We start from the raw sequence: 24,842 nt of genomic DNA on the forward strand, positions 1-24,842 counted from the left end.
ATTTTAATTATTGTACAAGTCACCAAAGCTAAGGAAAGGCATTTAAGAGAGGTTAAAATAATTAAATCTAATGAGTTAGGGAAAGAATAAATCAGCAGTACAAGTACTGGGTGTTGTTATTACTGTTCCACTGCTTACCCACTAATGGATTTCCCTCATCTCTGCTTTGACTGCTTGTCTCCCCTTTGTTGATTGTGCACTGTACTGGTTGGATTTACATAAGCTGCACCATGTAGACGTTTTATTGAAGAGTATTAATTTCTTGATTTATCTGCAAAGCACTTTGTTTGCAGTAGTAAAGGCCACCCTCAGAGCTGCAAATCATGGCATGGTGCTGGACAGTTTGGGGAGTGTTTCTGTACCTGATTGCAGCCCTTTATTCTGCCATTTGAGCTTTATCTTCCCCATTTCTTGTCTAAGCACCTGAGCAGCCCCTGCCACAGAGGCAGCAGGTCATTCTTCATACTGACACAGCTGCCACCTGAGCCCCTGACACTAAAGATTTAGTCTAGGGCTTTAGAAAACACTAATTTTAGCAGGAGAGCAGTGTCTCCAGAGTTCTGGTGGCTGCTCAAGGGAGCACGGAGCTCTGGGGGAAGGTACTAATTGTGTCCTTATCTTGCAGTTTAATGATGACTTTCCCCTGCTACAGATTATTTGTCCTATACAAAGATAATGCTTCTGTCAAAAAGGAATTAGGATTTTCTGTCAGATATTGATCATGTGCACTTCTTGGGTCTTTAGACTTCAATGAAGTCCATTAAAGGAGCACACAATTGTGAATACACCCCACAGAGTGACACTAAGACAATTTACCTATTCTGGACAACCTCTGTACCAAGCACCTGCCTTCAGCTCAGGGTTACTTAAAAATGCTGCTGTTTGTTACTGCACCTCGTTTTGTTTTGTCATTTAGATGCAGAACACAATGTAATAATTCTACTTTGCTTTTTGTAATTCTGTTATGTGTTGATGTTCTAGCTGCATATACAATGAAATAAATGCCAGTCCATTTAGTTATCTTTCAGTAAATATGTATTTTCAAACCCTTCAAAATGCCTGGAGGTATAAACATTTTAAGCATAAAATACAGTTATTCTTCTAAAGAGTACATAAAGTAGCTTGTAACCCCAGATTATGATTACTCTGCCTCTTTATCCATTTCAAACACTAGATCCCTTTAAGATTCAGCCTGGTGGCTGTGTAGTGTCCCTTTGTGATGAAATTATCCAAAAAGCAAGAATATGTCACTTCTTTATTAAATGGATTCCAGAACATTTTTTTTTAAACATGGAGGAGAAGTAGTGGCTTTTGCAGAGACTTTGAACAGTGCAGGTCATTTTATTGGCAGCAAGGATGCAGAAGCTGAAGTTTTGACCAATTCCTTGAAGAAAGAGGCATGGGATTTGCTATCTCTGCATGGTTAAAAGCCAAAGACTTGCAAGCAGTATTGGAGTGAGGGAACATTGATCAGCAGAACTTCTGTGTTTTCGAAAGAAGAGTATGGGAAGAACACACTTTGAGGCTGAAATCTGACACTAATTAAAAGAGCACTCTCAGCAAAAATAGGAATCCAGAGACAATGGAATAAAACCTGTAGCAAAGACAAGGCATTAAAAGAAACAGGGATGTGTATCAATGCATTTCCTACTATTGTGTCATTATATATATAAATAAATAAAAATGTCTCAGCTTGTTTTTGAACTCCCTAGGTCAGGGAGGGAGGGAGGAGAGAGGCCTAAGAGAGAAGCCCTGTGCAGGGCTGATGTTTCCAGCCTGTTCCATATCCCACTTTATTGACCTGGCATCTCACAGCCTGGGCATGAGAGAGGACACTAAGAGAAGTGTGAGCTCATAATTGTCACATTTTAGTCAGATCAGGGTGTTTGGCAAAAGGGGTAATAACCTTTCCACAGGGATTTAAAAAAGAATGGGATGGGAGCAGCCTTTGTTCCTCTCATGGATAGGTGTTTCTTGCTTAAATATTCTTGTAAACTGGAAAGTGCTTGGAGGGAGTAAATGCTTTTAAAAAAATAGAATAAAGTGTCCTAATTAAATAGTAAAATAGAATAAAGACACGCTGTCTAGTTTTACTATTAATTGAAAAGCCTGCAGCCCAGCTCGACAAGAGGAAAACCAATGAGTAAAGAAATTGGAGACTCTCCTTTTGGCTTATTGATGCTGTTTTGGTCAAGTCAAGAATTCAGCTGTCCTAAAATGATCAAACGTTGTTCAGAGAAAAAGAGAATTTCCAAACAGGCCTCATTATCTAAAAAAAGCTTAAAAATATCAATTAAGGTAGTATAATTTCTCTCTTGCCTATTTTAGTTTGCAGAGATGAAACTGTGGGAGTGTCCTGCTTCCTTGCTCGTTGCTCTTTTCAAAAGAACAAGTAGAGTTTTATCATAATAAACAAATCCCTTTTCATCTGCAAGGGGAAGTTGTTTAATGATGAGGGGCAGAGCACTGTGCATCCTAAAGGAGGCAAATGTGCATCACCAGGATTACATGAACTCAGAAAATGCCACAGTATCTGCTCTCTAAAAGGCATTCCTTGCAGGAATGTAAACTTTACATTACCTGGATCTAAGAAAACGTTTTTCTGTTCTTGTATATGATCACTAAGTATTTACATAAGAATGGAAGAAATAATAGGGTAATGTGATTACGAAGAAAATAATTTTCCGATTTCACTTTTTAAAGTGTTGGTGCTTAGAAAGCTTTAATTAATGGCAAAATGGTAAATGTCATGTGCAGCTGTAGCTGATGTGATCAGTTGCTAATGCTCCAAGTGATTGCTCTTTTCTTTTTTTCCCTGATTTTTACCTTCTTTCAGCCGATTTTTGCAACTTTGGATGGCCTTGTCAGTAAGTGCAGTGTTGGGCAGTTTGGGCAGCAGTCAGCACATGCCAAATCTCCAGCGCATGAATTATGTAAACTAAAGACCTCTAGACCCAGCTTGATTCTAATAATGAAGCTTTAGTTTTTAAAGTTTTAAATGAGCCCTGTGCCCATGTTTGTGGTTTCATAACATTCACTGCAAAGTAACCCTACAGGCTAAGATGGAAACCTGTCACAACTGGTGATATGGTCAGTGCTTTTCAGCTGAGCAAGGAGGCCTTTTCTGCAGGGTTCTGGCTGTAGCAAAAGTTTTCTGTCTGCTCGAAATCTCAAAGATCATCTGCACAAGACAGGATTTTTTGGGGGATGGGGAGGTCCTTTTTGGTTATTTTCATTGTTTTAGGAGATGTGTTACCTTATTTCTGGTAAGAAGAGTCACTGGGATACAGTAAGGAAAAGATGTTATGTGATTAACTTCTTTAAAAAGATAATGCTTTCAGTGCTAAATCAGATCTGTAATTCTTTAATACACCTTGGTTTTGTTTAAATAGTTCCTGTGAAAGCCAAAGACATCTTATGTAGATGAAGAAATTGTCCTCCTTACAATTACAGCTGTGAGAAAAGTGACTCCCAAGTGCTTTCGCTGTTGATGCTTTTCCCTTAGTGAGGAAGATGAAGAGATAATAATAATGATATAATAATAATAATAATAATAATAATAATAATAATAATAATAATATAGGAATATAGTTTGCATATACTCAGGAACACTGAAAATGTGAAATATTAGTGATAGCATTTTGTTCTAGAAAATCTAGCCATGTGGCCATTAACATAGAAAAATAATAAATCTTAAAAAATAATTTAAAGTAATCCAAGTTCTGTTTTTATTTAGCTTCATGTAAAGTTTTTGTATGTATTGAAGTGTTACTTTCAGTACCTTTCCTACATTCCTAAGACTCACTTTTGATTTTAAAATGGAGAATTCACACATCTACTTGGAACTGCAGTTTTAAGAAAAATATCAGCTATCATGAGATTCATCATAAACCTGTACAAGTTGGCACTGAGATATATCCTGGCTGCTAAATGCTGTAAATTGATTTTTGTTGTTGCTGGTTTTGATTTCTTGGTTTTCTGAAATAGATTTTCTGTTTCATCTGCATGTATTGGGGAAAATGGATCGATCTTATTGATACTATACAGAAAAATATTTCATTAGGGAAAGCTTAGCCTCACACAAGACAGGTGGAACTCCCCAAAGCTGGAAAACACGGATGCTTGCAGTAGTGATGGGGAATTCCTTTGCAGCTGATAGGGGAATGATTGGCACGACTGCCTAGTTTCAGTGAGTATTCACCATTGTGCTGGTGGAACTGGGCACAGGTGTCAGGAGCAGAGGGAGGTTGTTGGGAATGTTGTTGGGAATGCCCTGGGCAGGGCAGGTTTGACCATCAGCAATTCTGCGATTTTTGGCCGTGGTGTCTCAGAGCCCCCAGAGGTGCTGGAACACAACAGCTCTGCTGGTCCAGCCCAGGGCTCTGTCACTCCCTGTCCATCTCCAGCTGTAGCACGTGCCCACAACCTTCTCCCCAATGTTCCTGCAGTCACCAGCATTCCCTGGATTCAGGACTCCTTGAGCTCCATGCAGTTTCTGTATGTTCATTAACCCCAAAAAGGATTTGTGTCCCATGAGCTCATCTCAGCCTCCCTGCATGAGCCTTTTAGCACCCACGACATCCTCTGACAGTGCATTTCAGCACTTTTCCCTAAAGTGGAGAGAATGTGTTTGGAAATGGCATTCTCTTGTTAGTAAGCAAAAATTTGGGGGGGGATGTTGGTGTGTTTTTAGCTGACATTTCTCTCATGGTTGATGCTGGCAGACAAAGGTGTTTATTTTGTAAAGGAAAAGGGAACTGAATGGCACCTGCATTATCCATCAGACCATGAATCTCCTGGCCATAGTTCTGATACCTGTGGTCCTGCTTTGGCACTGTTTTCAGTCTTGCTTCTGCTCCTCAGAAAAAATGATTAAGAAACAATTTCCTGATCCCTTCAGTGAACACCCCCTGTCCCCAAAAAGGAGAGCACTCTGTGCAGTACAGTGTGTGATGCTTTAATAATGTATAAATCAAGCTGGACAGAAGCTGCCTGTCAGTTTTATTAACTTTGACCTTTTCTCCCATTATAGAGATGGTTTGGTAAATATTTAATGGCCCTTACAGGTTTTGACAGTTGGACCTGCATTCCTAAGAGCAAAGGTAGATTAAGAGGAAATAATTATAATTAATAAAAATAACTTAATCACTTTGGAGTCAGCCTTGAAGGATAAAATTTTGGTTTAGAGTCTATTTCTTTTTTATTCTTTTTGTAGTTTTGTGGTTGTTTTTTTAATGCCTAACCACTAAATGTCACTAGCTGGAGGTTATTAAATGTTTTTAAGAGGTTACCTTTAAAATTCATCTCTGATTAGTACCAGTGATTACCTCCACTTCTGAGCAAGTGTCCAAATAACGTTGTTTACCTGAAATACCTTCATAGGGCACATCAGTGGATGGTGTCACCAGCACAAAAAGATGCAGGAAGGAAAAGGAAAGGCATATTCCTGGAGTCAATGGGCTCTTCTGCCAGAGCTGTCTTTGCCTTTAATTCCCTGCATATTGCACTCCCTGCACATTCAGGTAGTGAAGATTGAAAACTAAGCCCCTGACACTGAAACATTGCCTTTCAAACATGGACCCTCCATCGCTCTCATTGATTTTTTTTCATTTCAGAAAACTGTCGGAGAAAAACAAATTTGAGCAAAATCCATTGGCTGGGGCAGTAAAATCCCCCCTTCCCTGGCAGAGCAGAGCTCTCTTCCCATTAGGAATGTGATGTGTCTTCATGTTGTGCCACGGCTGAGCTCACGTGGCAAAGCAGCCAGGGGAAGCAGGAGCATGTTAGAAATCCTTCTGGATGTGCTGGGCAGTGACATCTGAGTCCAAGTGGCTCAGGGGATGGCTCCCCTCCTGTTCACAGGTGGCTTTGAATAGTCCATTGCAAGCTTTGCTTCCCTCCTTTTCACTCAGCCCCTGTAGAACAGCTTGGTCTAAGACCACTTCATTTTCTGAACATTTTTAAATCATACTTTCCTGATCATAACCCATTTTTTTATGTGCAGACCATGGGGTTAGAGGAGTTAACATGTGAAACAATTCATCTTTTTCAGAACGAATCTTCAGACAATGTAATGAACACATAGATCCAGGTACTGGAATGATGCAGGAAATCACATTTGTCTGACAATGAATCTTCCTCCCCCTTCCAGTTCAAAAATGGGGAACTCAGAATGTAATTGAAAGTGTTCAGAGGAGAACTTGTTGCACTTGGAGGTGGTTGCAGAACAGGCAGAGCCCTCTAGCTGTTCTTAAATGCGAGAGCTGTGGGAGTGCACTCAAAATCCTGCCGATTCATGTTGTGTCCTTCAAAAATTTGTCTTTTATTGGCAAGGAAAAGAGAAGTTTTGAGGAGAAAGCTACTAAATGTGAATTGTTCTGCAGTGCGATGGAGATGTGTGAGCAGGTATTTTAAAATAAAGATTTTTCTTTACAGTGATAGAAACTCCTTTGCAAATGTTTTGTGGTTTTATGTTTAAGAAGCAAAAGATGAGTGTTATTTCTAAAAAGCTGGTTTATATTGTGAAAGGGTTGCATCTGTCTTCCTCTTATCTTCTTCCTAGAGTGAGAATGTTTAGTCCCTAGAGAGGAGAAACAGTTTCAATGTTTAAAAGCAAGCCCAAGTTTCAAGAGAGTTAGACTTGAGAGGAAGTCCTTGATTCATCATCTTCCTTGCCCTAATGCATAACTTGCTCCTCAGACCCATTTCACAGCAGACTTTTTCCATGTGCTTTGTCCCTTTTGTCTTCCACCAAACCATATACCCGAAATACCACTGATATTCCTGACTGGCTGTAATTTGAATCAGGTGCCACAGGTAGCAGAGGTGTGATACAGACAGAGTACTGCAGTGGTGTGTATTTTAATATATATATATATATATATGTTTTTTCTTATCCAGTTGCAGTACCATGCTGGGCTGGCATCTGGCCTTTTGAATCAGCAGTCTCTGAAACGTTCAGCCAACCAGATGGGAGTCTCTGCAAAGCGCAGACCAAAAGCCCAGCCAACAACTCTTGTCCTGCCTCCTCAGTAAGTAATGGAATATTTGGAAGAGTTTCCGTGATGGGGGGATGGAATATTTCTTATTAACTTACTGGTTTTTGGGTTTAATTTTCAATCATCGTAATAAGCGACCTCGTGCTTGCATTTTTGTTCTGTACACGCTCTCTTTGCAGCAGGTCATTAAAAAACTTTTTGCAACATGAGCTTGTCATTGAGGAATGATGTTCACCTGATTGTTATGACTTGGAGCTTCAAGCAGGACTTTTCTGAAGGTCCTGAAAGACTGAAGCCAAAAAGTCTTTGGTGTGAGTACTTTCTCGGCAAACGTCTGTTCCAAGTCCATCTGTTCACCATATGTTAATTTTTCATCGGATCTAAACCTCTTTTACAGGTGACAAGCAATTACGAGGACACTTAGAAACTGTTTGAGGACAGAGAGTATCAACACTTTAAGCAGCGTGTATGTAAAGATGCCAGAAACACAGAGATGTGCACAATGAAGCTTATAAATTAATAAACCTGAAATATATTTAGTTACATGTACAAAAATGATTATTATGTAGAAAATGAAGTGCTAAGCAATTGTTCATTGTGCTGAGCATCCTTGTAGTTTGTGGAAACTGCCTGCATTTTTTCACAAAACAAGAGTCACTGATGTATAAACACTGTGCTACCAAAAACCTTTCTTAAAGGAAACGTGAAAAAAATCAGAGTCTATAGAGCTGTTCCTTTGTATATTAACTTTGAAGTGCTGGTAATTAAAGAATCCATAAAATGTTCTATTGTTTTACCAATATATCAGGCAATGGAGAATGGTTTGAAGGGGGCTCCAGCAGTAGTTTGAAAACCAGATGTTGTTTCTCTGGTGTCTTGTGACAAACTGGCTGGTTAGTTTTCCTTCTTTGTTGGGGTATCTGGAGCTTCAAATGGACTTCCTTCTCCAGGAAGTCTATAAACTGGAATGCTGGTATATCAGTTAACACGGTTTTTTCAGAAGTCTTAAAGTATTTTGGTGGGGTTTTTTTTGTTTTATTTCTTAATCATGGCCTCTCTAGTTACTAGAAATACATATAAAGAGCTAACTTGTGCTTTTGCATAGAAAAATCTGTTCCTAACAGTTGCAGCTGTATAAATCTTAATGTGAGGTACATAATCTATAGATTTAAAAGTATTATATATCGTGTTATCTCTAGATGATTTTCCTTCAGTGGTGCATTTACCTAGGATCTGCAGATAGACTGAAATTTCAGTGTGGTAGCTAAACTTTAGGCAGTAGTTGAATTATGTTTCAGTATCTTATTACCACTTCCAGCATTATTCACAGGGAAATGTGTTTCTGCTGAGCTGGCCCTTTATCTGTCACTGGTTGCCTCCTCTCTGGCTTCTCTTTGACCTTTCCATATTTGTTCTTCTTTGCTATCTCAGTGTGTCTTAAGAGAATAATAGTGATATTAAGGCAAATCAAATACCTGTTGGGCTCAGTATCTTGTTTTCAGCACAGGACAGAAGCAGATTATGAAAAGACTTATTGAAATAGGCTTATGAAAAGTATTTAGGAAAAAAAAAAAAAAGTGTGACAAATGGATTTTAATATCTTGATTTTGCTGTACTTTCATGCAAATAGTGATGAATCATGGAGTGGGTTTTTTTTTTTTCCTCTTCATTCTTTATAAAATGCAAAAGAAGAAAACATCCAGATGCAAAACTACAGATCTCCTTGAAAGGGCATCCTGCATCCTAATATTCCCATGGCAATTCAAGGATTTTTTTTTTTTTTTTTAGCTTTATTAATTCATCAAGAAAGGGATAACTATTTCTTGGTCTATTTTTGCTTTGATGTATGCTATTAAAATTAAGTTCAGTGACAAGTCATTGGGCTGAGTAACAATGAGTCAAGTGTTTATTAAATGTTGTTCAGAGCAGCTATATTATCTTGAGCTTTTCTTAAACAGAAGTAGTTGAAAGCAGCTGTATGCCAAAATGTCATTTCAGGAGAGCAGGTTGGAGTGAATATCAACACTGCAGTAAATCCTTTTTGCCAGCAAAGGACTGCAGGAAACACTTGCTGAGGAGGTATCAGAGGTGATGATTTGGGCAAAGAATCTCCTAAAACAAAATTATTCTTATGCAGATTTTGCACATGGCTAGTTTACTAGTAAACATGTCTGTATTTGAGTTACAGGTATTATTAGAGGGCAGGTTACTATCTGTTTATTTATGATCCTGTTCCTTGAAGAAACTGCATGAGTAACTTTTGCCATTGCACTTCACGTTCTCCGTGGCAGTGGTGCAAGCTGAGCAGTTTTCATGTTCATCCAGGTCTTTGATCTGTGCTGCTGGGGTGAGACTTGGGTTGTATTCCACAAACTAAAAATTCCCAAATGGTGTTTTGTCTCATAAAAGGAGAGATACAGCAGAAAAATCAAGTTTTGTTCAGTTCACTCTTCACTTGAGCCTTCGGTCTCTATCCCTGCTCTGCTTTTCTTTCCCCTCCAAAATGCCTTTTTTTTTTAAAAGAAATCAATCAAACAAAGCAAACCCAAGCCAGTCTTGGAGGCTCAGCCATCTCTTCCTATTTTATGCTTGCAGAAGGAGCTGGAGAAAGGGTTTTGGTGATGGCAAAAGTGATTCTTGGCAGGTCCTCACACTTTTTCCTCCCTAGCCTTAGGCTGCATTGTGCTGTGGTTTGCAGGTGAGTGCCTCTAGTTCTTCACTAGTAAATATCTGAAACAGCAGCAATTTTGAATCCAGAAGGTGGTTTTGAAAATGGAAGTTCTCTGCCCTATGCAACTGCAATGAGGAAAATCTGCATTTTCTCCCTGTTTATCTGAGGACTTGTAAGGCTGCTGAGCAGTTTTGAAGAGAGGACTTTTGGCGTTGGGTTTTGCTTTTCAGTATTGGTTTTCCCTGGATCTAAAAGCGCAGAAAGGAAGACTGGATTGATGTGTGTCTCATTCCCAGCCAAATGATCTGTGTGAGAAAATGACTAACTGCTGGCTGCTTTCTCTGCCTGCTTTGTCCCTCCTTCTGTCTTCTATTAACAAGACATCTCCCTGTACGTGCTAATGGATGCGTTCCCTCACATGCCTCTCAGCTGGCTGCGGGTTCCTTCCTTCTGTTAAGGAATCTCAAGGCAGTGTTTGCTGAAGTGCTGAGAGCTGTCAGCTCCTCTGAGTGCCTGGGGAAGTGTCTGTGTCTTCCAGCCCTGCTGAAAACCAGGGTGGCTGCTCCTGCTTGGGAATCAATAAATAAAGACAATGGCGTAGCTTTTCTTTCCCTCTTGAAATGTAGTAATTGGTGCAGTTAATTAATCTGGTATTATTATGCTTGGCACTAGATGTCAAAAGCAGATTTGCAGTTAGGAAGTTGTCTCTGAGACCCTGAGGCAGCAGAATTCTCTGGGGGAATGCTGAGAGCAGGGAGTCCACAGGGGAATTCCTGCTGCTGGACCACCCTGCTGGGATCCCAGGGAATCTGGTTTGTCACTGTCCAGCTGGAAAACAGCAGCAGTGAGCCACTGTGAGCTGGGGAAGGAAGAAAAGAGGAAGCCCAGGATGCTGTCTGTATTCTTGCAGCGGAGTTCACTGGCACACACAAGAGTCAGTCAGTTTTAATGGGAATTTTTAGGGGTCTCAGTTGGAAACCCTGTGATTTTGATAGCTCTGTTGTGTGGGGCTTTCTCAGTGCTCCCAGATTGATCATCTGTCTTCTCTGTCTGGAAGAAAATTGCCAGAACAAGAACTTGATCACCACAGAAGGTACTGAGACTCTTGCCCTTTATGGTGCCTTTTAGGGTCATTTGTTGTCACTTTGTGGTTTTGGAGAAATAAGTACACTATAAACAATAAAGAAGTGGAAGTCTTGTTCTTGTTTGACAACTTCAGGCTCAACGAGCAGAGAGGTTTGAGTTAAAGAGAGTCCACTTTCTTTGTTTTAAGGCTCTTCAACTTGTCTTGTGAATCTCTTGTGGTCTGATGTATGCCCTAACTTGACAGTGAAAATACTGTAATAGATTGAGTAAAAATCTCTGTAAATTTGTACTCTATTGCTAGGAGCACACCAGAAAAATTACTTTTTTTTTTTTTTTAATAAAGGAAAAGACAGTGCTGCTCATGAAACTGTTGTAGATGAATGAGCAAAAAAAAAAATCTGTGGAGATAACTTTTCTTTTAGGAGATAACAAGGACCTGAGGATATAGAGACTCTGGATGTGCAGTTTGTTTCTGCTCATTGTTCTGGGTGAGATGGAGGAGGTCTCTGATCTGCTCTCTACACCTCAGAATTCATTTGGATGATTCTTCTAGAGAAGAAGGATATATTCAAAAGAAGTCCATACTTTCTGCATCCTTTGGAACTGCATTAGCTACTCCACTCACTTCATAGTGTGTGGATTCCATAAAAAGTTAATTTCCTGGCTGATTTCAGCGGGTATTTGTTCATCTGGATTTGGAAAAGAACTGTGCAGATATCCCAAACTCTGTGTTTATTGGAGCTTGATTCAATACCAGCATACTCAAAGTGTTGTTCTGTCACAGCATTAATGTCTCACCTGTTTAATGGTTCTGTCATATAATTTGTACTGAGAGATTCCATTGGCTTTGGTCAAGAGCTTTCTTCAGGATACTGAAAGTGACTTTTAATGAAAGATTTAGTATTAAATAAAAAAAGTTGCTGTTTATAACATATATATATATATATATATATATATATATATATAAAAAAAACTATACACCCAGTCATCAGATGTGCCAGAATATGTTCTTTGGAATTTAACGTGTATAATTTATCATTTTTGCATTAAGGAAAAATCCTGAGCCCTTTGCCAAGAGGTTGTTTTTTTTGTTTTTTTTTTTTTTTGGGAAGAAAGCGTTTTTCATGCATTTTGTTTTATAAACAGCATCTAATTGCTTCCTAAGTTCAGGGATTTTCAGTATGTAAGAAAGAGGCAGGTTTTCCTAAAGGTAATGCAAAACATACTTAAGCCAATAAATGTTTGTAAGTTCTGTAATTTTTAAGAGAACTTGTTTAAATTATGCTGTGTTAGTCCTTTCCAACCCAAATTCTGTGATGAATCTGATTCAGTTCAGTGTGACACCAGGTGTAGGGGTGGGGTTATTTAACAGCCAGTGTTGTTACTGCAATAATTCAGCCTCAGGGCTCCAAGCTTTGGGTGGAGTTTTTCCTGGAGTGTTCAAGAGTAGAAGAGTGAAGTGTGTGGCTGTATTTCCTGTTTTGAGAAAAGTCATCAGAAGTTCTTTGTGCAGTTCTGAAATTCTTCTTTGCCTGTACTGGCAAAGCTGCATTAAGTATCAATATTCATTAAATACCACGGAGATGATAATGTAATAAAGCAATAATCCTCAGACCCACATCTGTACTTCTCTCCAGAAGAGCTGAGGTTGAGAATATAATTAAAGATTAAAACTCTGTTTGCATTCTGGAACATGGAGATACCTTTTTGTACATGATGGGGAATTGTATTAATAAGGAAGAGATCAGTTTCCAATAACTTTCAAGACTGGGAGCTCATTTCATATCCCTGTTCATGTTTAAGTTTCTCACAGAATTCTTTAGCTTGATTTTAGCCAGACAGTGCAACAGGAACTGTAAAAGAACATGTTGCTGAAACATGTGACCCTTTTGCTCCACAAATTAATCACCCTTTTATATGAAAGGAAAAAAGATTAAAAATTAGTTCTTTATATTGTAAGACAATAATATTTACAAGAATAAGTTTAATTACTTTGCAGCTGTGTACCATGTCAATCGAACATTAATTTTAGTATTTGATGTCCTGTGCACAGTTTGGATCACATAACTGTGCTGTTTTCTTTTTATTTTGAGTAAATTGTTGAACTCCTGTTGAGTTCAGAGCTCTGTTGTGAAGCTGTTTCAGTGGGAGTTGCAGTGTATTGCCATTTACCCCTGACTGCCATGCTGATTTCAGCGTGTTCAGGGGTTGTGGAGCACTGGGATCCCAGAGCTGGGGAAGCATCTCCCTTGACTGATCCCATCTGTGTGACAAATGATCAGGGCCAGTTCCAGGGTGATGACACATCATTAACCTGTCCTGAGCTGAGTGTTCTCAGGGAACAGCCCTTGGGTGGGTGTTGCATGGTCCCTTCTGGATTTCGGGTGTGGCACGAGTGAGTTAGCCAGTCCTTGTCATTTGGATGAGAGATGATTCTAAGCTTTTAAAGACAGATATTTTTCCTTTCCAGTTGCCCATGTCAGCAGCAGGGACAAATGTTCCAGAGCTTTATGACTGGATGCTATTGTCCTGCTGCTTTGGGTGTGTTTTGTGTAAATGTGATGAGGGGAAAGAGTCTGCTGTTAAATGGAATGGCAATCTGTGTCAGTTATGTGGTATTTGCTGTTGAGCACACACTTTAATGTAGCTGGAAAGAAAAAATTCCACAGTAAAGTTCTGATTCATGAAGGGCTTCATTAGGCAACTCCAGTGAGATCAAATCCAGTAACATACCAGGGATAGAACAGTGGTCATCTCACTACTTGTAGCCAAAGGTACCTTACCAAACTCTGCTCCAAAAAAGAGAGAAGAGGGTAATCCAGTTGAAATTTAATTTCAGTGTAACAGGTAAATTTTATAATAGATGCCCTTAAATTGTCTGATTTCTCTGTTTTCAGTGCTGTTCACTTGGGTTATGTATCATGTTGACTTTGGGACTTTACAGATGCTTTGTAACTTATGTAGATGCCAAAGATAAAGAACATGAGCTTTGCTGCTCTGTGCATCTTTAGAAAAACAATTATTTTAAACATTTTAATCTTGATTTAATCTTCTAATATGTTGATATATCTGACAGCAGGGGTTTCTGCAGTAATCTTCTTTGTTTTGTTATGCCAAATCAGTGTTGTTTTTTTTTTTTTGGCTGCAGTTATATGCTGTATTTAATTTCATTCCATTAAGTACTATACAGCTCCATGTTTTCTTACAAAGTAATTACAAAAAACCAGCAGGCATTGATCAACATAGATTGTACAAAGGAAATACTTTGACTAAAACTAAATGTTCCTTATGATATTCATTAACTGGAGAATAATTTCTATCCATATAATACAAAAGGATCTTGGATGTTGCTTTATCCCTAGTAAATTACTGAAATATGCATTAAAGAATCACAGATTGGTTTGGGTGGGAAGGGACCTTAAAGCTGATTCCATTCCACCCCTGCCATGGGCAGGGACACCTTCCTCTATCCCTGAGTGCTCCAAGCCCTGTCCAACCTGGCCTTGGAAACTTCAGGGATCCAGGGGCAGCCACAGCTTCTCTGGGCAGGAAACATTGGTTAGGAGATAAAACTTCACAGTGTATTTTAACATGGAGGAAAGATCTATTCTATTTATTCACTTTTCAACACCTCTTACAACCAAGTACTGTGGAAAGAGAGTGCATGCAATTAAGATTCACAATTCCTTTACTGTGTATGGAGCTTTTTCTGCAAGTGTGTTGTGAGCCACTGTGGACTGATGTGATGAGCTCTGTGCACATGCCTGTCAAGGAGACATGAGCCAAAAACACCTGGGGCTGGTGCCTGTTGATATTTTGTTGTCATATTCCACAAATAATCCCCCATACAGGATTGCTGTGTGATGTGGAGCCCTGTGTGACCGAGCACAGCAATTTGAAATCATTCCCATCTACTTTGGGGATGATTAACTGGAATGCTCTGTTTGGGAAGTGAAGAAGATAAATCTTTTTGGAGACTCTGGACCATGTTGCAGTGTTGATCTGCTGTTTCCAAAACCTGCACAGATCCAGAGCAGAAGACCCTTAGCGAGTTTGGAATTACTGGGGACCTCAGCTCTGTTGTAAAAGAGAAATTTCTGACTCTTTGATGTATGTTTGCCTTAAAGGTAATGTTTGTGTGAGAACTGTGCCATTAAAAGGTGGCAATTAATTAAAAGTTGTTCCACAGTCCCAACCATTAGAAGATGCCCTTGCAGCGTTTAGAGCTGAACATTAATATTGCACTGTAGGGAATCCCTGTACTTGCAGTAAAAAATAAAGTCAAGGATGAAGATTTTAATGTGTAATTAAAGACTGCAAATACTAGTTTAACTGCTTGTTTCTGTGTCAAAGAAAAGTTAAAAAGAACACAAACTACATGTGGTTGAACTAATTAAGACAATGAAGAACAAACGAGATAAGAGAGAAAATTTGTAGGAACCTAATAATGATATCAAAGCTTTTGCTAAAGCTGTGATTTTATAATATAAGATTGCTTTAAACTCCCCCATTTCTGGTTTTTTTAGCTTTGCTATTTGAGGGATGGGGCTTCGAGGTTGCTTTACTGCAGCAGACAGTCAGTCTGAAAAGAATAAATTAAAACTGCCTCTTGCCAAATTCAAAAATATATTACAGCAACTGCATTGGCTGTATATTCCCTTGTCAGAGATGAGGAGCAGGAGGAGCAGAGCTGGAATAAGGTGGAATGAAAAGGTCTTTATATTTTGGTGGCTTAGCCAGATCTGCTTTATTGTATAATTGTATTGTGTAAGGTGGTATAAGCCCATTGTGAATGTATTAATTAATAACTTTATTTCTGCATCTCTACAAAATAACCTTTGTCTATCTGAGAGGAAAACTAAACAACTACACTGGGAGGGGGGATAAAAGTGCTTTCAAATGGGACCCCTGTACCCTTGAGGAGAAGGAAGCTCTAGGTGTGTATCACAGTAAGAGACTTCAAAAATGCAAATCTTACCTGGAAATAAAGACAATTAAAGTAGTTTCAGCAGTAACTCTATGAAGGGGATTTTCCCCAGTGATGAACTGCACCATGGAGGTGTCCTGGGAGCTCAGGGGGCTGTTCCTGTCCCTGGGACCGTGGTGGTGCCAGGCTCTGGCCGTGCTCCTGACCACATGCAGGGTCTGAGAGGGTGCCTGGCTGTCCTTTCTAACTACAGAGGAGAACTGCTTTGCTCTGCTTTCTTTACCTGCTGTTAAAAATAACTGTTATTACTTTTTAATTTCACTTTAGGGCATTCTCTGGGTATTCGTGTGTTTACAAGGAGTCCTATGGATGGGTTAAATTAAAAAAGCTTGGGGAAGCAAATTCCAGCTGATGACTTCATAGTTTTCTCCTCTAAATATAATCTTCACTTTAAATGATTTGAAGTATTTTGGTACACTTATTTTCTAGTCCCATTTTCCCAGCACACAGTAGGAAAAAATAAATAAAATGGAGCCATTAGAAGTTTCACTGGGTGAAGTGACTCAGTTTTCATCTCTTTATAGATGCTGCTTTACCGTTATTTCCATTCCTGATGGGTTAATTTTGGAAGGCATTTGCTCTGTGCTGTGTAGGTTTTACCTACACGGGAGTAACACCATCCTTTCGATTTCACTGATGTTACTCAGCAGTATGTGGATGTTATTGTGAAAAGAAGTGTATTAATAGTGTGATGCACGTTGCTAACTGACATACATTCACCTCATTATTTGTGTATTTACCTGATTCTTACCTTTGCATGGGTAACACAGGGAGAAAAATGCACAGGGAAGACCTTGTTAACATTGGAGACTTGGGCTGACTTTTTTCTGTGGCTGCACACCGTGTCTTTATTGTCTGTGAGTCATGGCCAGGGGAATCCTGTAGTAAGCTCTCTAATTTTAGCAACCAAAAGCACCTCCATGCAGCAAGTTTTGCATTGAAATTAAATTTATGCTTTAGTGTTGCTCAAGATTGATCTTTGAAACTCAGTTTTGGGAAAGAAAGTTTGGCACAGAATTGGTGGTGAAGTAATGAGTCACGTATTTAACGTTTGCTGAGCTTACCTGGAATGAAATGAAATAAAAATTGTATTCTGTGTATGATCATTATGCTCCACTGTTGCTTGTAATGCTTTGACTCCATCCCTCACCAAATATGATTGTGGAATAGTGTTCAGCCTTTTCATTCTGTGCTATGTGTATTTGAAAAAACTTAAAGATACAGAGACTCCTAAACAAGTTCTTGCAGAGCAAATACTGTTTTGTTGAGTTGTTCTGTGCCTCAGTTTCCCCATGGGAATGGTGGGAATTTTATCAGCTGTGCAGGAATGCTGGGAGCGAATGGAGCAAGAAGGCATTAAGCACAAAGCAGATGCCTTCATTCAAGGAGAGAGTCTGGACTTCTACCTTTTATTTTTGCTTGTTCAAGACCAGGTAATGTTTTTAAAAATCCAGAGTCTGGGAATGACACGTTGTGAGGAATGAAGGAATGACCAGATAATTCCTACTTGCAAGGCCTGATAGGAAGCTCTGAGTATCCACTGCCAGCAATTGTTGTGATAAATGAGTGGTGATGTATTATCCTGTATCCTTTGTGTTCTTGCCTTTAGGTGCTCATTTCAGTGATGGAAGGCAAAGTGCCAGCACATGAAATCATTCCACACAAGCCTGGCTGGAGCCTGTCAGTCTGTGTCAAGCTGCCTAAACTTCTGTGGCCTCAAATTGTTGAACTCTTTTGCTGATTGTTGTATTCAGTGTTTGGTATTAAAATCAAATGTGCTCTAGGAGTGGCAAAAACAAACCCTACGGTTTTGATGTGTGTTAAGTCAGAATGTAATATCTGTGTCCAAAATAGCCCTGTAAAGCTGAGCTCCCCTGAAGCCAAACCCAGGCTTTTCTACTTCCCTGTTTTACATGCAGAACCTTCTTTCATTTTGGTTTTTGCATTTTGACAGTTGCTCAGCAAAGATGATGCCTTTGCTCATGACAGATTTGTGTCTGCCATGGAGACAGGTCTTGAAAAGAGCTGAGCCCTCTTTTTGTGAACCTTTGAGAAGGACGGTTTGAGGGCAGTGCCTGATGGAAGGAGAAAACAGATTATTTTTGAAGAAACTACACTAAGTAATAATGTAGATTATAGTAGCCTGCTCAAAAATCCCACAGTGAGAAGCTGAGTTAATTGAAAGGAGTGCTACAAGGAAGAGTGCTTGGCATTTAAAGTAGCGGTTGCATGGTTTTTTAAAAATCTGAAATTTGGCTTTAAAACAGTTTCTATGTGGATGCTTCCATGATCTTTTCTAGTTTGAAAGTTGCTCTTCATTTAGACAAAAGGTTCCTTCTTCAACAACCTGATTTTACAGCATAGCAGATGATAAGCAAATTCAATGCTTTCTAATCTTAGGTATTCCTAGGGAAGTGAAATGGATTCCTTGACATGACAGAGCAATGGTGGCTCCTGTATCCCTCTTGTAAAATGAGCTTGTGGACAGAAAATGCCAGGTTGAACTATTTTAACATGTGATTATGCTTTTAAAATTAAAATTTATTTTCAGAGCAAAGATAGCAACTTTAACACCACAGACAGAAAATCAATTATAATTTTTGCTAGTACAACTGAAATATCTGCTGCTACTAATTTCTTTTTGTTGTTCCACAATCGCTGTCTTCCCTCAGTTTTTTATTAAGTCATCAATAGAGATAAAGATTCTGATATTGTAGCCTGAGTGTTGTAATATCCTTCTTTCTGTCCTGCTCTTTTGCATCTCTCAGCAGTGCCATGATTGAATCATCTCTTTCTGTGCTGGTATGTATTAAAGCCAGTTAATTTTTGGTGTCTTAGGCATCACCCTCCACCAGAAGCCTCTTAATGCCAGTGAACAGTTTGCTTTTGCATTAACTGCTTTGTTAAAGTGTCAGTAAATAAATACTGGATCTTAAAGGTCTGCATTTTGCAAATCTCTCACATACCTTCTGCTGAAATCCTCAAGATATCTTAAAATGCTGGTGGGAAGAAGGTGCACAGAGAACCTGGTTATTGGATGGTCCTTAGATTTTCAGCTTGTTTCAAATATTTCCTTATCTCTTAATCTGCTTTGGTTTGTTTCTGAGAGTTTCAAGGATGAAGTTGTTTTCTCTCACATAAGGTCTTGCCACTGTTGACTCCTGGTGTTTTGAGATCCTAAATAAATAGTCCATTCCTGCCTCCTGAGTGTGAAGGAGAGGATGTACTGAGAACAGTTCAGCTCTGAGTGAGCAGAGCCTCTCCAGGGTCAGGGAGCACCGACTGCTGTAATACTGGGTAATGTTTGTACACACATGTCCTTTGGGTTTTTTTTAGAACTTTGAAAAGAATAAAATGAGAGATTTGGGGTTTTTTTTCCCCATGTTTGTTTTTATTTTGCTGTGGCTTACTTCTCACCACTTAACTCAGCTGGTGGGATGGGGTGCAGGACACCAGTCAGAGCAGGGAAGTTCTCAGTGGTGGCTGTAATTTAATTTGTTTTGTTCTCATTTAAGCATTCTCTTCCAGCTTCCCCATCATCTTTTTCAGAGTAGTTGTGCACTGTTTATCTTACTGTGTCTTTTGCCAAATTGCCAAAGGAGGCAAATATTTTGTCTCCTTTTTAAAAATGCCTATGGAGTGCTCTTAAGAATGGGTACCATTAGATGAATGCCAATGTAGTTTGTTTTGAATCTACAGGAAACTTGATGGCAATTAAGCAAAAAAGTGAAAATAATTACATGGTGAAAGAAAAAATCAAATACAGAAATGCACATCTGTCCACTGAGAAGTGAATGCAAAGTGAGCATGGCTGGGGAGCTCTCTTAAAACATCTGCAAATTCACTGATGCTTGGGAGTGTAACTGCAGGAAGGTCTGTGCAGCCAGTAGCTACCATGGGTAATATTTTATCTGTTTCTGTAGGGTATCAGTTTCAACTGGTTGACTCACAGTAGCTATGTGGGAGCTAATTAATCATATAATTTGCTGTCATGTTACTGGGTGAACCTGTATCCTGGTAGCAGCATGAATTTGAGATAATGGTTTCCTAATGATTGAAACAGCCCTAATAGCTCTGGCCCTCGTGCTTGACTCCCAACGTTCCTCTGGTGGCTTTTAGAAAAATCTTTGATGTGAGGTTACCCTTAATGAACATTCTGTCTGCTAATACAGGTAGAGTTTGCAGCTGTGTGGATCAGATACAGCTGAGCCTCTTTCTCTTCTTTATCCAGTGTATTTTTAATTAAAACAGCATATTAACAATAATGTGTTGATGTATAATGTACACGTATTCAGTATCAATCTGTTCTGCAGGTTTTACTCTGTCACGAAGAAAATTTGGGTTTTGTTGGGTTTTTCTAATTTTTAATGGGGTATGGGTTTTCAGACCTTTTCCTAGGAAATTATAGAGCTCTGTATTGGGTGGAATACTTCAGGTTTACCCAGAGAGTTTTTAATCAGAAAATTATTGAACTCTTTCACAAGAAACCTTTAAGCTTGGACACTATAACTGTATAATGTAAACAGTTCCCTTCAAGAAAATGAAAAATAGAAACAGGGAGTTTAAAACAGAAATTTAAAAAAGTAACCTTGCTTTAAAAGACACTGTCATTTATCTCCATATTTAAAATTGTGTGTGTGTGCGCAGGGAATGTCTTTAGTCAGTGTAAAAATCTAATTAAATCTTCTCATGGCAGTGATTCAGAGCTGACCCTCTCTTCATTGGAGCATCTTATTAGAATAATAAACCACTCCCTGCTGAGAGCCACTGGCATTGACAGACAGGCCAGACACTGGGGCTGCTGATCAGAAAGGGTTCAGCAGGCTCATGTTGTCTGCAGGGTTTGTAGGAAATGTTTTATTGGCCCTTCTCTAGCAGCACTTTTGAGATGTTTGGCAGAGTACAAACCCTGGCTCTTGACCAAGTACAGACCCAGGGACAGGTGGATTATTTTGTACCACTCAGTCACATTACAGTGGACAGGCTTTAGTTTTCCTTTGTTTTTAAATAAAAGACTGTGGATGCAGAGACTGTCTTTTTTTTTTTTTTTTAATCTGTATCTGTTTACTATTAGAAATTATCTGACAACTTGGAATTTCTTTACTTCGAATAACCAACTTGACATGCCTTAAAGGAATTTGCTCTTCACAAGTTTTGAGCTCGATATTCATGAAGAGGATTGGGAAATGTATTTGGAACTAAGCTAGGCAGTGTTAATGATAATGTTTGTGCTTACCTTGGGAGATCTTCATTCCTTGGATTTCACTTGGGCACTTGCCTCTCTTAGTCTGCCTACATAAACAGAATCATATTATTTTTTAGTAGGCTGAGCTTTTCTCCCAGATTGCACCAGACATGGTAATTTTGCAGGACTTACTCTACTTCAAATATATTTGGCATTAATGCTAGCTTAGGTTTTATTTTTTAGGGAAGCTCTGCAGGTGATGTCAAGCAATGCAGATACAATTCTGAATTTCTGTATTTCTTACTCTGGCACTTGGCTTTAGTCCAGCTCTCAGCCCCATGAAAGACTTCAAACTCCAGCTCAGAGGCTCCAACGTTTCAAAAGCCTCAGTGAACTTAAAACCTGTGTGATCTCTGCTGGGGCTGCACATGATCCTTGTGTGAGTGGAAATAACAAATGAGAGGGAATCTGATTACAGGAGTGGGGAAATGGCCAGAAAGGCGCAGTGAATTTCTGCTGTCACTTTGCTGCCATGTCTGCACTGTGCTCACCAAGCCCAGGAGTTAGAGCCATGATGAGCCCTTTCCTTTAACCAACTTTCCTGTTCAAGGAGAGTTTTTCTCAGAGAGTTTCCCCAAGGGAATTCGCCCTCCTCCCCCACGTTGACTTTCAGCGGAAGCCACGCAATTAATTTCCATAAGCCCTATAAAAAATCTCAACCTAAGGAACAGCTTGTCATGCTGGAGGAAGAAGTGATGAAAGCATATTTTTTAAAAAATAGTGTTTTGAAGGGCTTGTCTCTCCTAAATGTTTGTACTGGGAGAGTCTTGAGTTTATAAATGCCTAATTGTTCTTGTTATCTCCAGTTTTTCTACTGAAGTGTGAAGATGACCTTGAAGGAGTCCTTTGATAAACCTCTGAGTTGTAAGATAGATTTTTATCTCTGTAGTATCACAGGCAGATCGAAGTACTTGGTCAGATCGTAATTCTGAAGAGCTAAAAAACAGGACTAATTATGAAATTCCCTCAAGAAAACTTAAAGTAAGTGATCACAAAAGTTGAAATGGGTAAAAGCTTGTGTAATAAATTGCAGTGGGCTGTGCAACATTTATATCTCATCTTTTCTGATTTTTTTCTTCACCTTTGCTTCCCTCTTAATTACAGAAGAACAAGTTGATCTTAAGGATCCTTAAAGGCTGATATCAAGTATCTTAAGTACCCTTAGAACTAATGATATTACGACTTGCCTGTTTCTACCACAATTTATAATTTTAACAAAAGCTCTAGACCTTGAAGTGGATGATTTTTTTGGAGTGGCTGTTTGAACTCTACTGATGAGGCCTAAAATTTGAGTCTTGTGTAATTTTAGTCCCGTGTATGAAATGGTCTGCTCTGCTCTCCTGTTTTGATATATTGGCTATTCTCCAGAGGGTTAGATCCCTAATCTTCCCTTCCTCCCAGCCTCTGGAACTTGTGATGCCTTCACTGAGTTCAGGGAGTTGATGTGCCTAAGAGAAGTGATCACTAGGATCTCTTCCTGCCAGCAGTGCCTGTCATGGTCAAGCCCAGTGTGTGAAAAGGTCTAACTGGGCACAGCATCCTGTTGTTTCCTGTTCATCACTCACTGCACCCAAAGGTAAAATCTTGCTGCTTCCCATAAGTATAGAATAAATAATAGGTATCATGCATCATCTGTTGGTGTTCATAAAAGGAGGTAAGTACTGTAATTTCTGCTCTGTTGAGGGAGAAATAAAGCACAAAGAAAGAGAGTGAGAAGGCTTTGCTGTTGCAGTAAATCTTCAATAGCAGAGCTGAAAATAACAGGTTATAAAATAATGAATTCTAGCTTGAGAAGGCTGAACTCAAGTTCAGTGACAGTGTGGAGTAATGCATGGTGTCAGGGTCCCATCAGGTGGTCAGTGCACAAAGTGGGGCCTTTCCCAGGTGGGAAACAGCCCCACTCACTTCCCTTGGCAATCTGGCTGGGCAAGAAACCATCCCAGCCCATCACGTTTCCTCGAGACAGGACTGAACTCTGTGCCTTCCTTTGAGGCCCTTGTCAAAGCAGTGTCTGGTGTTTAGTGGGATCAGCATCAGCTGAACCCCCTGTCCCTCCCTGCAGGACTGGGAGTGCAGGAGAGGGGGCTTCACCTCCCAGCACTGACCCAGCAACCCCAGGTGAACCCCGAGAGGGTGGGGGCATTATCCAGCTTTGGAACACCGTGGGGGACAGCTCTGTGTGTGTGCAAACATTTGTTTTCCTTTTTAAAGTTGGCTTGAGTTTCTCCTGAGGAATTCTGACACAGCTCTGCTGTATGGAAATGGGTGTGCACGTGTAGATTTAGGTTGATGTGAGGGGCACAAATTTCTTGAAAAGTTAGGAATAATTCAAGAATCATCTTTGTAGGTAAACACTAATGTAATAATTCTGTTTCTTACCCAGGCCCCTGAAAATTACTTTTAGCATTTGTTGTTAATAATAGCAACATAATTATTGTTGTTGTACAACATCATGTTCCATGAAGTGGAAATATAAACAGTGCATTTATGCTGTGGAGTTTTGGTTCTGAAATTATTTTACCACTGATGCTAATGGTTAAGGGAGGGCTGGTTTTCCTCTCAAGGTGTGTATAAAGGAGTTAATGCTTTTCTATTTCATAAAGCACAGACCAGTGCAGGCTCAGGCAGGATCCTGGTGATGACTGTAAAGTAGATGCATGCTTGTTTTGTTAACCAGTTTTCACACATTCTAATACCCATACTCCTCTCATGATTACTGCTGTGAATTAAAGGCATTTTGAAGAGCATACCACATAAGTACAAAGAAAGCTATTTCAATACTATAATAAAATAGCCCTGGGAATTGGACTGCAAGGTCTCTATTTGTAACTTAAAGTTTTCCTTATTAAAGTTGTGCTTTTTAAGGTGGTGCACTGGAGTTCAGCGTTGTGAAGAGATGTCTTTTTGCTCTGTATTAAAAAACAAAATATGCCCTGACAACGTGTCCTTTCAGAGTGTGTTACAGAGCTGTTTGTTCATATTTAATGTAAATGTGCAGATGTCCAGAGAGTATTTAATTCAGCAGGTTTGCATTCCAGAGGCTTTCAGGAGGAGAACCTGTGTTCAATTGTGCCATCACTGTCAGCTCAGACCTTTGAGGACGTTCCAGGCAGGTCTGCACCACGTCACGTAGCAATGGACTCACTGAAGAATTCAGAATTGTGTTTGCTGTATAAACAATGCCGCTTAAGTAACAGCATTTTACCATAAACCAATATTTTATTGTTGTAATAGAACGACCCCAGTGTGCAGCATTCCTGGCCCATGATGTGTAGTGCCAGCAGGAATTGTACTGGCACGCCGTGCGTGCAGCCTCACAGGGAGTTGAATCATGAAACTGGTTTAGATTTAAACCAATACTTCTTTTTTCTTTTTTTTTTTTTTTTTTCAAGCCAGCTCAGTTGTGAGCTCCAGCACAGCACAGCTGAGGGGGCTGAATGCTGTGCAGGAGGGGATGTGTCAGTGCCTTATGGCACTATTGCTGCTGAAGCCTGAAAATTGTTGAATCACAGCCTCAGGTTTCTAAATGTCTTTGTAAATCCAGCCCTTAAAACACTCTGTCTTGGCTTTTGGAGAGTTGTCCAAATGATTCCACATGTGTCCTCAAGTGCTGTACCAGGTTTGGCCTTTTGTGAGTGAGAAGTGCAGATGGTGAGTGTTAGATACAGCTCTGTGTGCATATGCTTTTGCAGCAGACCACCCTGTGTTTATATGTAAACACTGCTAGACTATTTAAGCACATAACTTAATCTTTTGCATCCACTCAGTAATAAAGCATAATTCCTCTACGACCAAAATAGCAAAGTTGAAAACAGGAGGATTTTTAAGAATCAGTGGAAGTCTGCCTTCTCTCAG

The 24,842-nt window shown here is 39.5% G+C and overlaps 1 protein-coding gene across 3 annotated transcripts in view; it reads left to right on the forward strand.

Moving 5' to 3' along the window:
* The window catches only part of MED27 (mediator complex subunit 27), an 83,547-nt gene that overhangs the window by 25,995 nt on the left and 32,710 nt on the right, over positions 1 to 24,842 (forward strand). For all 3 annotated transcript variants that reach the window (XM_053996799.1, XM_053996797.1, XM_053996798.1), the window contains exon 3: positions 6,901 to 7,031. In XM_053996799.1, coding sequence (XP_053852774.1) covers positions 6,901 to 7,031 — 131 coding nt within the window. The remainder of the gene's footprint in view (positions 1 to 6,900; positions 7,032 to 24,842) is intronic.

This window comes from Vidua macroura, chromosome 21 (assembly GCF_024509145.1).
Source record: "Vidua macroura isolate BioBank_ID:100142 chromosome 21, ASM2450914v1, whole genome shotgun sequence".
In the NCBI taxonomy this organism is placed as follows: Eukaryota; Metazoa; Chordata; class Aves; order Passeriformes; family Viduidae; genus Vidua; species Vidua macroura.